Source organism: Etheostoma spectabile, chromosome 22 (assembly GCF_008692095.1).
Source record: "Etheostoma spectabile isolate EspeVRDwgs_2016 chromosome 22, UIUC_Espe_1.0, whole genome shotgun sequence".
In the NCBI taxonomy this organism is placed as follows: domain Eukaryota; kingdom Metazoa; phylum Chordata; class Actinopteri; order Perciformes; family Percidae; genus Etheostoma; species Etheostoma spectabile.
In genome coordinates, this window is record NC_045754.1 from 14,737,321 (window position 1) to 14,752,163 (window position 14,843).

At 40.4% G+C, this 14,843-nt stretch overlaps 3 protein-coding genes across 5 annotated transcripts in view; 2 read left to right on the forward strand and 1 right to left on the reverse strand.

Moving 5' to 3' along the window:
- pdk3a (pyruvate dehydrogenase kinase, isozyme 3a) overlaps positions 1–14,843 on the forward strand; it is a 21,685-nt gene that overhangs the window by 792 nt on the left and 6,050 nt on the right. For 2 of the 3 annotated variants that reach the window (XR_004327545.1, XM_032504214.1), the window contains exons 1-3: positions 11,843–12,224; positions 14,024–14,165; positions 14,284–14,355. Coding sequence is in view for 2 of the 3 variants with exons in the window: in XM_032504214.1 (XP_032360105.1) it covers positions 12,122–12,224; positions 14,024–14,165; positions 14,284–14,355 (317 nt within the window). In the remaining variant the exon portion in view is untranslated. Of the gene's footprint in view, positions 1–11,842; positions 12,225–14,023; positions 14,166–14,283; positions 14,356–14,843 lie in introns of those variants that run through there. The other variant, XM_032504216.1, reaches the window with a different exon arrangement.
- slc51a (solute carrier family 51 member A) lies at positions 1,925–11,326 on the forward strand. The gene is made up of 8 exons (XM_032504225.1): positions 1,925–2,300; positions 5,582–5,733; positions 5,825–5,898; positions 6,190–6,348; positions 8,027–8,138; positions 9,306–9,452; positions 9,640–9,745; positions 9,923–11,326. Exons 1-8 carry the CDS (start codon positions 2,225–2,227, stop codon positions 10,069–10,071), a joined length of 975 nt encoding a protein of 324 aa, XP_032360116.1. The 5' UTR covers positions 1,925–2,224; the 3' UTR covers positions 10,072–11,326.
- pcyt1ba (phosphate cytidylyltransferase 1B, choline a) overlaps positions 9,572–14,843 on the reverse strand; it is a 20,464-nt gene continuing 15,192 nt past the window's right edge. The window contains exon 9 of the mRNA XM_032504221.1: positions 9,572–9,637. The gene's annotated coding sequence lies outside the window, so the exon portion shown is untranslated. The remainder of the gene's footprint in view (positions 9,638–14,843) is intronic.

The following is a 14,843-nucleotide window of genomic DNA, read 5'->3' on the forward strand; positions in this document are numbered from 1 at the left end:
CCCCCCCCCCCCCCCCCCCTACAAAAGTCCCTCACGTGGATGTTTGTAAATTCTAATTTAGGCATATAGGACGGAACAGAACAGATCCCCTGTGTTTCATATCTGTTCTGCAGATCTGTCAAGCACACTAGCCAAGGTGACAGCATGACTTGACGTAATGTGAATGCAATGTCGTGGTAAACACTGCTGCATTATGAAACCGTTTGAACAGAACCGCACAAGATGTTGAATAAATCAGAAAATACACATCAATTACTGTATTTTTGAGTCTCAATATGACCAATTTTGTGTGTGTGTAAGGTGTGTGTCCATGCACATGAGAGCCCTAAGCTCCCAAGGCAATGCCCTCTGTCAGTTTTTGAGGGAAAGTAAACAGTGACTCGTGAAAAACCAAACAAGTCTGACCTCTGCAAGGCCAAAACAGCTGCAGTTTCTCTAAAGACTTTTGGATGGTTTATCCATTAAAGGGAAACACCACTAATTAACAGTGGATTGTAACATCAGTATCTACACACATAGCCAACAGTGTCCCTTGACATCCAAACTTGGATGGATGATGCGATCAGGTGACTATTTGTGGAGTAGGTGTTTTAACTTTAAGGCTGCGTTTAAATGAATCCTAATGTCTGACTTACAGCGGCTGATGTCCCAGTAAAAGCGCAGCTGTATGCTGAGTCATCCCTTAATCATAATCCAAAGATTTGTCTTTTGTCTTTTGTTAACGAGAGACTTGTTTAAAATTCTTTAACTGAAGCTGAATATGGATTCTTTAGAGTATCATTGTCCCGTAAAAGTCTTCTTAATGAAGCTGTGTTGTGGCTAAAGATTGCTCTGTAGATTCTTACACCTCTTGTATTATTCTTATAAATTTAGACCAGTCTCGACAAATCCTTTCTGCTGAGATTAAACCTCCTTGAATAGTTTGCAAAGGGGTGCCTTGACGTATCCAGAACCGGCTAGAAAATAAAAGTTGCTCAGACTTGATCAAACCGATTCCTATATAGTGAGACAGAGATGCGTCATACTTCCTATGTGCAATAAAGTGTTGGGCTGTAGGTCACATGACAGGATTTGTATCCCTGTTTTTGCATTTTTTTCAGTAATGATTTCTCAAATGTGTCTGCACATGCAGCTCAAGGATAAAGATATTTAATCTCCAAACAAAGCAAAAACATGTTCTTATTTGAAATGTAATGGCCTAAACGTAGAAGCTCCTCCTGAGCGTCCCAGTGCTGGCCCAGTGTATCTGACTGACCTCAACAGAGAAAAAAAGGCTGTCACGCAGGTTGTTTTGATCTGCAATGATCCTCCTTGCCTTTTTCTTTCAGCGTCTGGTGTAAACATCTTTTAGAAAAGGTAGGGCCCCGTCTCTTGTGTGTTCACCTGCAGGAGCCACTCTCTGCAGGTCCTTGCACGAAGCTGGATATGAGCTTGGAGGGGGGCAGAGGGTATGTTCAAGGAGAAAGCACAAGAAGAAAGTTAGAGCAAGTTCTGATGAAAGATTAATAAGATGTAGGACATTTTTATAAGATGTACCGGGTAAAATGATCATCAGTTATTATAGTTCAAATTCCGTGACTGGACCTCTACTCAGTGTTGAGGAAAATTGTTCAAATGTAGCCAAGGGCGCAAAAAGATTTGCAGCAAATGCCTCACATGACGATACTCCTGTATGTGTTGCTATGGAAACGGAGGGGCATGTGATGTGAGTGCCTGTGTTGTCTACAGGCTCCAGTCTCAAGAAACACCCCCTCCCATAACACACACACACACACACACACACACACACACACACACACACACACACACACACACACACACACACACACACACACACACACACACACACACACACCTAACACTGTAAACTTTCCCCTATTTTATGCTGCAATAGAATGCTGTAAAAAAAAAAAAAAAAAAAAAACATTTGAAATTAAATTTAAGGCATTCTCCTTTCTTTAGAAAAAAGACTATGGGCATGGCCGCCCACTTTTACCCATGAGGTGGTGATTTGACAGCGGTAAAGAGGCGGGTCGAGCGATTGCGACAAGTGTTTTGGGGTGCCCGAGAGGCAAATATTCCTCTGTGGAAAGTTTGAGGACGCTCTTTGGATCTTTGGAGAGGAGGGACAGCGCAGCTGCAGACTTTAACGCATCGAGCGTGTGTGGATGAGAACTTTTTCAAGTTTCATTTTGTGAAAATCTACCGACCGACAGCAGCCACCATGGATAGCGGATCCAACCAAACTATTCACCCAAGTTGCACGGAGAAACCACCTCTCGCCATCGACATAATCCTCAGTGAGTAGACTGGCTCTGACACAGCAGATCTGGGACATCTCCTTACGGAGCGTCCAGGGAATGGGATTCGTATCCTTGCCTTGAACTGTAGAGTAGTGGTAATCGGGGGGGGAGAGACTAAACGGGTGGTCTGGTGGTGATTAATTAGGGCTTGGGGGATTCCTAGATGTCCCTGAACCCCACTTTGGGAACTGTAGGGCTGTAGGATGCTGGATTCCTCCTGTACAACAGCCAGAGGTCATCTCGCTTCTCTCTTGGGCTGCTGAAGCAAAACTGCTGAAGCAAAACATTTGACCCCCCTCCTGTTGTCCTCAAGTCAAATTTGAACCATTTTCAATAAAATTCTATATTTCTATATCAGTCATTTGGGTTTCTTTCAACCCATTTTTCAAAAGAAATAGCGCGAATGGTTCCCTACAACGTTCTTGACAAGTTTTATTAAATTTCATAGCATTTGAATTTCTTTTTTTTTTTCTTTTTTTTTTTTTTACAAAAGAGGGATGTCGGTAAAAGCTTCAAAAACGTGGGGAAAACACACAAAAACGTCTAAAGATGCAGAAAAAACGTTGAAAAAAATGACAAAAACAGCGGTGGAAAAGAAACAATAGCTGCTCGAATAAATGTAGCCTATTTAGTTACTTTCCGCCACTGAAATAAAATGAAAGATTTTTGCTCGGGCGCCTTGGATTCTTCTCAAGACCTCTGAAAGCATCCAGCAGTTAGAAATCAAGAGCCACGTAAACAGCCAAAGTAATGTTATTTCAGACAGGGCTCATTTCTCAGTGATTGTGACTTTCCAACAATTTATTCGGCTAATCCAATAATCTATTTCACCAGGGTGGCGGTGTTATAGGCCTACATTTGTATTTGGGCTTCTGACTCATGTTGGATTATCCAATTCACTTTGCTTTTCACTGCTCATAACACTCCTCAGAGGTTTTGCAACCCGGCATTTTCAGCAACCTAGAGAGAAAATCCACTTAAATAGAGCTTAGTAATATTTTTATGACTTCAATATTAAAGTAATAGGCCTAAATCGCTGAATAAATCGTAAGAAATGTGTCGTATGAAAGTAAAGTTCAGTGATGTGTTTTGATCACGGGGATTCCTCCTCCACCTCCACATGGCTCTCACAGACTTTCCCCTTCTAGATGAATGTCCTAAATATTGAGTACAGCCCCTTTAAGATTTTGTTGCCCCGCTTTATTATTTGGCTTTTGTACATCATTTGGTTTTTTTTCATTTTTAAATGTGTTTTTTACGCAAACAAGAAAATATTTTGTACTTTACGATTAAGGCTCAATGAAGGTTAAAAATGATCTGCTGTACCGTTACATCACATGTAATGTGAGTAGTTACCAGGGAACAAATGAGGAACAAATTTGGAACTAACTGCTTGTCAACCATTAGGTAATGACTAGTCCTAAATCCTAAACAGGTTTTAGTAGCTAATGATTAGTCGATTGAGAAACGAGTGAGGAACAGATCGGGATATACTTGATGATCGATGACTTAAAAAGTACGTCCCTAATAATTCCTAATGGAGGACTTATGGATAATGATGGGATATCCTTCCCTTATTGGTTCCCTAGTAGTTAAAATGTTGTGGGCCTAATATGTTGGTATGAGTCTCAAAGTGCATTACTGGTTGGGCTGTGTTTTTGATGGTAAAACTTTTAAAGTCTCACAAGTACCATCTGGATTAGTTTTATCTGTGAAAAAAAAGCTTGTCAGTCTCTTTCTGGCACATAGCTGAACATGTGTGGCTGCGTAACATGCCAGTTGGTTGAAAATAGTACCACAGAAGGACATATAAAATAGTTTATTTGAAAGGGAACAAAATGACACGTTATAATCTGAATTTAGAAACAATTCAAAGAGTCTGCGTCAGTGATCGACTGGAATATCAAACGATTCAATAGCAACTGAAACCCCGCAACAAGAAGGCAAAGGGACCACCTATACGGAAAGAAATCCTCAAAATAGGAATTTTGTTTGTTTGTGTGGTTGTATGTGTGCATTTTTGTGTACTGATACATCTAATTGCTTTGGATACAGCAGAATAAATGACGCGGCTTTCCAGAAGATTTACAATGGCGGCCAACATGCTGAAACAATTTACTCCACCTTTCCCCTCATTCTTTGTTTCATTTCGAACGTAGCTGCAGCTTTGCCTTCACCTATGTTCCTTTGCCTGAGACATCTGCTGTCTGCTGATTGCTTCCTCCAAAATGTTATTCCTGGAAGTTACATCCCCTGCCAGTTTTTTGCACTGTGCATAATCCCACCCACATGTGTGCTGAAAAACAACTGTTTTCCAGGCTGAAAAAGACAAAGACAAACTTTGGTTTTGATGACGCAAAGTTCATCAAGCTTGCACATCACATGGCACGAGAAATACACTCCTCGTTCCAACAAATGTTCAAGTTAAAAGATCTATCCATTCTTTGTAGCTTGTTTTATTTTGTCAACATGAACATCTATGGCAACAGCATTTGATTTTCATGTGTTTCAGTTTTCCCTTTAACATTTACTCGAAATCATCTTTGAATCGTTGTTGACCTTTTGTGTAGCAAAGTTAAAAAAAGAAGTAAATCTAAGTAAATCCAGACAGCTAGCTAGGTTATCTGTCCAAGCTGAGCTTTCTGTTGCACGACTAAAACAACCTTTGAACGTACACATGTTCCACCAAAACCACGTCCTTCCCGAGACTATTTTGCAGAAGCACAGCTTAGCACCACCCATGACGATTGTAATTGGTTTTAAAAGAATGCCAATGATCCAGATCACGTTTTTTCGGAATGCCGAGTGGACTAGTCAGACCCTCCTCCGCAGCACCGTGAAGGAAGGTCTGGCAATGCCAGACTAGTTTTTGGGCAACCCTCAAAATGTGTCATTTTTTTTGTTATTGTAAGTAAGTGTTTGGTTAGCCCAGCATGGCTGTAGACTCTTAGTCTTGTTAGGACATGCTTGATACATTCTGGCAGTAACACAATTGAGCCTGCTTGAATACACATTTCAGTGCCAACATAAATACCCACAACCTTCCTTAAGTTCATATCAAGTTTGGGTGCCATGGAAGCACAGTTCATAGAGCGCGCACCCATATGTAGAGGTGTATTCCTCAACGTCTACTGATTAAATGCAGAAATGTCCCAAAAAATTTATATAAACTGTAAATGTATCAAGTTTTAATTACCAAACAATGACCTGTGCGTCCAGAATCTCGGGTTAAATTTGAAAGCAGCTAATTTGTCATAATTTCCCTTCTCTCCCTCCAGAGTTGGACATCTTTGGCATCATCCTGTACTCAGTGCTCACCTTCATGGCCACAGTGTCCATGCTGGTCTTCATAGAAGAGTGTATCTACATCTATAAGAAAGTGCCCGTCAATAAGAAGAGTGCAATCATCTGGGTGAACGGGGCAGCCCCGGTAAGAATAGCACTGCGAAAAACTGTGGAAAGCGTACATGAATATACTTTATCTTCACATGGTATTTCCCTCTTTCTCCTCTCTTTTTCAGGTAATTGGCACCATGTCGTGTCTGGGGATGTGGATCCCCAGAGCCACCATGTTTACTGATATGACCTCTGCCTGGTGGGTCTCTCTTGCTCTGCTTCTCTTTTCACTCACTTTCCATCTCTCACTCTGCTGTGTGTTTTGTGAGCCTCGCAGTAAAAAATAACAGCTGGGAAACTTGAACCTCATAACCTACTGAGAGTTCTATAGAAAATAGTGAAACTGTTGTGCAACGTGTGTGGAAGATATGGTTTTAATTTCTCTACTGATCCTGCTTCTCTACTCTACTCATCGTTCATGTGCTCCGTTCTTCCTGCTTCCCTCATTCCTTGTTTTCGTTTACCAGTGACTCCTCTTATCTCTCTGCAGCTACTTTGCCATTGTGGTGTTCAAGTTCCTGATCTTGATGCTCGAGGAGTTGGGTGGAGACGAGATTTTCCTGAAGCGAGCAGGGAGACATAAACTTAGGATCAGCACTGGGCCGTGCTGCTGCTGCTGCCCCTGCCTGCCATATGTGGCCATCACACGGTAAACACTGCAGTAATAGACAGTCTGTGGTACAACATTTCTGCTTGTTCTTGCCTTTAGTGCTGTGATGAACATTGCCACTCCCTGGATGTGAACACCTTCTGATGAACACTAAGCAGAAGCATTGTTTTCACTTTGGCAACAGCAGCAAGTACTGCTGGACCGCTTCCAATGTAGCACATCTGGATTTACAAGTCCCATTATCCTTGGCAGGAGAGGCCTCTAATTTCTCACTTCATGCTTACTGAAATTTAACGAATTTTTACTGAGGTGGTGATTGAAACACCCTGCAGTTCTAATGTATTTTTTACATAATGTTATAAGAAACAAAACACCTTTTACTTTATATACAAACCAATCCTTTAGTACTGCTACACATCATTATTCACTGAGGCATAAAGTGTAGGAGGTAGTTTTATTTTACCTAAAGTGAAAACCAAATCAATTCAACTGTCAGTTAGGTACAGAGCAATGTGTGACTGGAACTCTCTCCCAAAGACTAGCAAACAGAACACTCAGTATGGTTTTAAAAAAAATCACTTAAGACATGTTGCCTTCAAAGGAATTTAAATATCTAACACCAAATTAGACTCTGTTACAGGGCTTTTTGTTATCTTATTTCTTAAAATAGATCTATTTGGAGTAGTGTCTTTATTTTTATTTTTTTTGTATTAATTGCGTTAAGTGCCAGATTTAATTATGTATTTTCAAATGTTAGAATGTCTGTGTGTGTAATGTGATGTTGTAGAGAGTATTGAAGAACAGATTGAAGGACCCCAGGAAGAATAGCTTTTAGCTTATGCTGAAGCTAATGGGGAAAGATCCTGCGCAGCTTCGAAGATGGATACAACCTCATGTTGTTTAAAGTTTAGTGAACTCTGATGTCGTTTTTGGGCTGTTTGAAGATTGCATAACCTCGGAGATCCTCTGTACATACATAACCTCAGGCTGAGTGTACGCCGTCTGAACGCAGTGTACACTCTCACGGCCGTTCAACTCTTTCAAGGTGGGACCCAGTGTGTACGCAGCAATCACATCATGCCTTTTTCTGAGTAGATACTGGCTGCATTTTCACTGTGTCACAGTCGTTTCACTATGCGTCACAGATGGTGTATTATGTACTGTCACAGTTGATTGATCAAGTTTGGAAAAAGTCCGCAGACATAACAGTTTTCTTCTTTTGTTTTTGTTGTTGTCTGTAGCAGGTACAGGCCTGTTAAGGCTATGAGCAATTCATAAAAAAAAAGATATGCATATGGTATCAGGCAATGGCAAAGTAATGGGCTTGTATGTGTTGCTATGCATTCATGCATCCCCTCAGTGTGAATACCCATACAGTCCTTTTACGTAAACCCTCCTGCTGTACACAACAATGACGATGATGATGATGATAATAATGTTCAAGGCAAGACATGCTCAGACCTATTTCTTGATTGCAGTGCACCGTTTCCCATCAAGGGTGTAATGCATCACAGGGACTAATGTTGTTGCACATTCAAATAGACATGCCTAAAGCTAATAAAGATGTGCCCAAGGCCCCTCTGTATTGTTCAAAACATCCTGCGGTAATAACCCAGGATGGGTTCAAGGCGATGGTGAATTCCACAATGGACTTCTAAGAGTTTTTCAAATGCATTAAGAGACTAAAACCATTATCTGTCATCCGTGGCTACTCCAGGCGCTCTCTCTTCCTGCTCAAACTTGGCTCCTTCCAGTTTGCCCTCCTGAAGATTGTCTTCACCATCCTCTCCATTGTCCTCTCAACCAATGGGACATTTGACCTCGCTGATGTGAGTTGGTAACATATGAATTCTTAAAGGCGTCTCTCCATGCTATTGTATTCCTCATTTCCATTTTATTTTCTGAGTCATACAGGCCAGATTCCCAATGTTTACTGTTGTTTGCTTGGGATACTTTACTGCGCTCATTGCCACTCGATCTGGATGAGCAATACTTTGTTTATATTTTGTGTAGAATAATGACAATAATAATCTTGCCTCAATACCTGTTGTATTGAGGCAAAAGCAAAGATGTTAAGGTATTAACATCATTATCAGTCACTGTGATTCGTTTTTAGAAAACATAATTATTCTCTTTGTCTCCACAACACTTTCTAAAATGGGTGATCAAGTTTTTTATATGTACAGTTTATTTGATAGGGACAGATACAACATAGGCAGACTAAAAATAGTGATCTCATTTAAGTGTTGTAGTGTTTATAGCGGATGCTAGTTTGCAACACTTGGCCCTAGAAGGGATTTTATGAAACAGAGATTAGAACAGTAATCAAGGGATACACTGAGTTTGTGCTCGACTTGGTGACAAAGCTTCTCATTTTTCAGCTAAACAGTACACTACAATATGTTCTTAAAATTAATAATCAATGTATATTGATTTACATTTGATCAGTGCTACCTGGGTTTGACCGCATTTCACAAGCAGTCATTCAGACTGCGTTAGAGAGCCTTAGAACCTCAATGATACAGCTTACTTAGTACTGATAATCTCAGGATTGGGATGTGCACCAATAACCAGGCACACTGTCAAAATGTTTTGCGATATTTGTAGTTAATTATTATCACAACGAGTACCCTATTTTGTAGGAAATTAGAAGTTTAACAAAAACAGAGAATAAAGGTACTGTAGTAGCGTAAAGAGGACAGTAGAAGAAGAAAGTAAAAAATACCAAATCCATTTTTTAGACTCTTTATCAATCTATATCAGAGTAATAACAATGTTATAATTCTTGATACAACAATATGAAGGATAACAATGCCTATTAACGAACAAAAACACTATATTGTGTCATGTCTTTCATATTTTCTTTTTCTCCACAGTGTACAATGAGTCCCTTTTGTTCTGTTCACACTCTCAGAATTCCTCTTCTGAGTTGACTTTGCTATCTTCTTGACTTTGACTTGTGACTGTGTGTGTGTGTGTGTGTGTGTGTGTATCAGTTGAGCATTAAAGGAGCCGCGATTTGGATTAACCCATTTGTGGGCATCTTGACAATCATAGCTCTGTGGCCTGTAGCGATCATGTTCATGCACCTGAGGACTGCCCTGCGGACAATCAAGATCATCCCCAAGTACGCCATGTACCAGGTAAGGCACGGGAAAACAGCTGTTCGCACACCTCGTGGGACAGTTCACTAGCACTTCTCATATATGTGATACAAGATTTTCCAGCATTGTGTTTGTCAGGTTAAACTGTGTGTGTGTGTGTGTGTGTGTGTGTGTGTGTGTGTGTGTGTGTGTGTGTGTGTGTGTGTGTGTGTGTGTGTGCGTGTAGCTGGTGCTGATCCTGAGTCAGCTGCAAACCGCTATCATCAACATCTTGGCTTTAAATGGAACCATCGCCTGCACTCCACCCTTCTCCTCCACAGCCAGAGGATACAGTGAGTCAACATCCAGCCATACAACCAATCCATCCATCTATGAGTTAAACAATTGTTAAATCTATTTCTGGGTATTTGTTCAGTCAACACCAAGAATGACTCCTTATATGTTCCTTTAACTTGCAGCTGACCATTGTTTTGCCTATTCTTTCTTTACTTTCACATCTGTTTCCACAGTGATGAGTCAGCAGCTTTTGATTCTGGAGATGTTCATCATCACGCTGGTAACACGTCTGCTGTACCGCCGACAGTATGAGCCTATACCCGAAGAGGAACACGACATAAACGAAAAAACCAGGATGGTTACAATAACCGGGTCTGCATGAGAACTGTGTGTGTGTGTGTGTGTGTGTGTGTGTGTGTGTGCGTGCGTGCGTGCGCGCGTGTGTGTGTGTGTGTGTGTGAGATTTCTATATCCTGCATGTAGATGATCAAGAGATTATATAAGTCAATATGAATAAATGTAATACGAATGGTATGTAAATGTATTTTGTTAGTGTTCATTTGGGGTCACAAAGGTTCAAACTTTACAACATTGTTTGTCGTATCCAGAGGGATCCAACAGTTATGATAGTTCCCATTTTGTGTCATTTCAATTTGTTACTACCAAAACACACACACACACACACATGCAACTATTATTTGGTAATGTCCAAGGGAGTGTCTGGAAGCCTGTGATTTGGTTTAATTATGAGGAAAATGGAGAAACTGCTGAATTTATTATTAATGTATTAGTAGAAATGAGAATTTCCATGTCTGCTGGTAGACAAGTTTGAAATTTTTTAGCAAATAATTACCAATTGAAGTACCATATTACTTTCCTGTAAGTTTACACTTGCATGTCAGTTATGTTCTAGAAAATTACAAGAAATATTGGGACCTCAAATCCAAAGTGGCACCACTTATTTATATAGGCTGTGTTTTTGTGAGGCATTACTGCATAAATGATGCTTTTTTTGCATTCTGTGCGACAACCACCGGACCTTTACTGTCACTATTACCTTTTACAATGTGAGCATTTTAAACATCCTCAGATGAAATGTCACTGAGGGACTCTGGGGGGTCTTTTCTTACAGGATTTCAGTTTTAACGTTCAGCTGTCGCACTGTATTTCTAATCTGCTGCCGCCAGGTGGCAGTAGATGTGGGATTGGCGCTTAATTACACCTGCCTGTCCTTACTGTAACAGGTAATTTCACAGGCTAACTAGTCTTCCCACAGTCCAATGCGAACTTTTGCAGCGCATAAGTACGCCACACATCACATCCTTTTACATGTGTACCCATTGACTGTGTGTAAACCTAATGCTGCACCCTTTACAGCAACTGGCTGCAGATTAACATTTTAATGTAAACGATGTTGATTGACACGCCCCCGTCCAATTGGGTCGGTGTTGTGTCTCACTTCCTGGTTTTAAGCCAATCACCATGGTGCATCAACAAGCCCGGGCCGGGCCAAGTGCGGTTGAGTCGAGACTTTCGAATGTACGTACTGTAAAAAAAACGCAATTACAGTCCGAATAGACCGGAAGTGTAAAGATTTGTCCTTCAAAATACAAGCTAATTTCCTGCCATACAGAAAATCTATGTCTGTAGTTTTTTTCTAAGAGCAACCTTTTTTATATTATGAACTATTTTTTGATTTATTACATCAGGTGTTTTGCAGTTGGCTTGCACCTGATGCCTCAGCTTTTACACTCTATTGCTGAACCCACCTTTAAAAAAACATGTCTGTTTATTGCACTTGTTTATTGTACCATACATGTATTATTTTAAAGTTTTGGCATGTTAATATGTTGACAAATTGATTTACCCTTTCTAGTAGGCCAATTGATAAATTCCTGTAAGTGTTTGTGGATTAAAGTTTAAAGATGAACACACATACAAAATAAAGAGAGAGCAAGTGTTTTTGGAAGATTAACCAGCAGGATACATTTTCAAAACATGGCATCCCAAACGTTTTTCTTATAATGGATTATAATGTATCTATAAATCTATCTATAAATCTATCAATGACGTATAACATTAATAAAGCCATTACAGACGTTTGACAGCTTGTTGTTTTATTTTGAAAACCGCAACCGGACGTCAATGTTAGATTCCGACTAGCTTCACAATAGTGAGCCGCTCTGTGTGTTCAGCAATGTAGATCCAGGAAGCCCTCTTAAGAACGTATTGTGTGTCTCCTATCTGTATCCTTATGGACATTTATTCATCTTTTGGTGTCGTGTCCTCTGGAAACCCACGGACTGGGACACATGTGGACGCCAATGAGAGACCGTGTGGCTGTCAGCATTACCGGCGGGGCTGAAATGCTCGTGTTTTTTCTAAATCTCATTATCACGGTCACATCCAGGCATCATCAATAAAAATTCAAAATGAGGATCTTCGTGTCTCTTCTCAAAAACATTAACACCAAAATCGAGTATTACTCCAGATTTTCGCCGTCCCCGCTCTCCATTAAGCAGTTTTTGGATTTTGGTGAGTAGCAATCAGGGGCCTTGTATTTTATAATTCTATAAATTATTTCTGTACATATTAAGGTCCATCGTAAATTTCTAATTTGTTATTAATAGTAGTAGTAGTAGTAGTATAAGCTGCCATGAAACATTATACCTATGTTATTATCACATGCGGCGTCTGACTTGGTGTTTACTTCACTTAAGACACCCTAAACACAACTATGGATCTGCATGACAGCTCTCTGTTGCAGGTGTGTATCCTACTATGTGGACACTGGACACACTGCTCAATTCATGCTGGTAGTTTCACTCAGACTGGGTCAACAACACGTGTGCAGTGGCTGATGGGCACCCCACTTTGTAAATTGCTTTTTAATTATCTTTTTAAGGTGTATTTTAATCTTTAGGAGCTGATTTCAGAGCCTGGATCATTGTAGTGCAGCATTGCACAAATGAAAGTTACATGAAGGGTCTTTTTAAAGGCTCTTTCTCTGTATCTGCAGTGTTTTTCTCTCTCTGCATGTAGACTCAATAACTGTGCCAGACTCTAACATGAGACTTGAAACGCAAGATGACAGTGTTGGTAGCCAACTCAAGGCTTTTCTTAATCCATCTCTGATTAAACACAGTCATCTCTGTTACGTAATTTGCTCTCACAACTGTAGATTGGATGTGCAAGTAAAGGAAAAGTATGTCAATTGTTTTGTATTAAGAAAAACAGCAAGAATCGATAGGGGCCAACCATATGTAGGCCATAGGTATGCCTTAGAAAGGAATAAATGAAACATCATCCAGTCAGCAGCTGCAGGGTGTGTGTGTGTGTGTTTGTGTGTGTGTGTGTGTGTGCATGCGTGCGTGCATGCTTGTGTGTGTGTGTGTGTCTGTGTCTGTATCTGTGTGCTGTTCCAAGGCTGAGTCAGTATTTGGTGGTTTCATTACCCCATTTTATAATTTAAGAGCCCATCCCTAATATTGCAGAATCAGCTTTGAGCATAGATTATTGTACATTTTCTTTCATTCTGCCAGATCATCTAGTCAAAGAAACTAAAACACAGTATTATTGTGTCTTCTCTGCTGGAGAAGCTGTAAGAACTTAAAGGCCCTTTCCCCAGTGGTTTTCTTTGCTGAGGGTTAATGGGGTGATTCTGGCTGGCCTGTGTATCGTAAATACCATTTTGGTTGGAGGGTAGAAGTAAAAAATGCAAAGTCATAGTCATTTATGAGAAAGACATTTAACATGCCAGAGTAATTCCGTTTTTCTTGTTTAGATCTGCAACATAAATCCCCCCTAACCTCTCCATGACCCCCCCTCTCTATTGCGTAACGAGATTTATGATTTCCTTGTATAGTTCAAGCTAATGTTGCTGGGCAGTAAAAATGATTCCAGCATGTTAGAAGAGTTTAAGGTATCATATTAAAGGTTGCAAATTGAAATTGAATACAGCCTACATTTGAGCTGTGTTAGCTGGTATGTTTACCTCCTCTACCAGTCACTTTGGTATAGAACTTTACTTCTAAAAAACTTTTTTTTATTTTTGTCTCAGGATGAAAACAAAACTTCTCAGGAATATTTAAAGGTTGATAACAATTGTATTTTGGCTTTAATTCCATTTTTGGAAGGGTTTGTCACGCCAAAGAGGTCTGGTGGTTTTATTAACTAAAAGAGGAAAGGTGAATTTTGAATTCCTGAGTGTTTCAATGTTTCTTGGCAGGAAAAGTTCACTCGCACGAGTGAAAACTCAACCAGACTTTCCACATATTCCTGTCTCATTTAATGGTGAAGCTTTGACAAATATTATTTGGATTTGTTTTCTTTAGGCAGGGACAATGCTTGTGAAAAAACATCCTACATGTTCTTGCGTAAGGAGCTGCCGGTGCGGCTGGCCAACACCATGAGAGAGGTCAACCTGCTGCCAGATAACTTGCTCAGCCAGCCCTCCATCAGACTGGTGCAGAAATGGTGAGACACTTCCTCTTATTAATACACTTTATATTGCTTCCGGACGATAAGGTTTATAGTAGAAGAAGTTTTGATAAGTGTGTGTGTAAAAGTTGCCTTTTGACCTCTCTTTTATTAGGTACATGCAGAGCTTCGTGGAGCTGCTGGATTATGAGAACAGAAAGCCAGAGGACCCTCATGCTTTGAATGAGTGAGTAGATATTGCCTTCATTAATGATTTATAATAAATGCAAGCTTGTCTATTTAAGTACAGCTTTGTCAGCCACCCAGCTGTTGCATACGGGCTTTATGTCCAGAGTCCACTGCAGCTAATCCCCTTAGCATGCATCCATCCCTGCTGACTGCACAGGTAACGGTGTGTATTCATGCTGTAACCATGACAGTGAGATTAAGAGCCACACATGACTCATAAACACAGACCGGAATTTGGATAAGGCCGTCTGTTTAGAGAACAAACTTCCAAGATGTGTTTGGTACACTGAAAATGGAAAAAAAAAAACGAAAAACTGTGGTATTAACCTTTGTACTCATCCTGACTGAACTTGTTCCTGGCCTCCAAAATAGCAAAAACATAAGAGACTGTTAGAAATACGTGCGCCCGGATAGCTCAGTTGGTAGAGCGGGCGCCCGGATATAGAGGTTTCCTCCTCCACGCAGCGGGCCTGGGTTTGACTCCGA

Coding starts and splice junctions, on each gene's coding strand:
- slc51a (XM_032504225.1), top strand. CDS start 2,225: ATGGATAGCGGATCCAACCAAACTATTCACCCAAGTTGCACGGAGAAA. Junction 2,301..5,581: donor CGCCATCGACATAATCCTCA/GTGAGTAGACTG, acceptor CTCTCCCTCCAG/AGTTGGACATCTTTGGCATC. Junction 5,899..6,189: donor ACTGATATGACCTCTGCCTG/GTGGGTCTCTCT, acceptor ATCTCTCTGCAG/CTACTTTGCCATTGTGGTGT.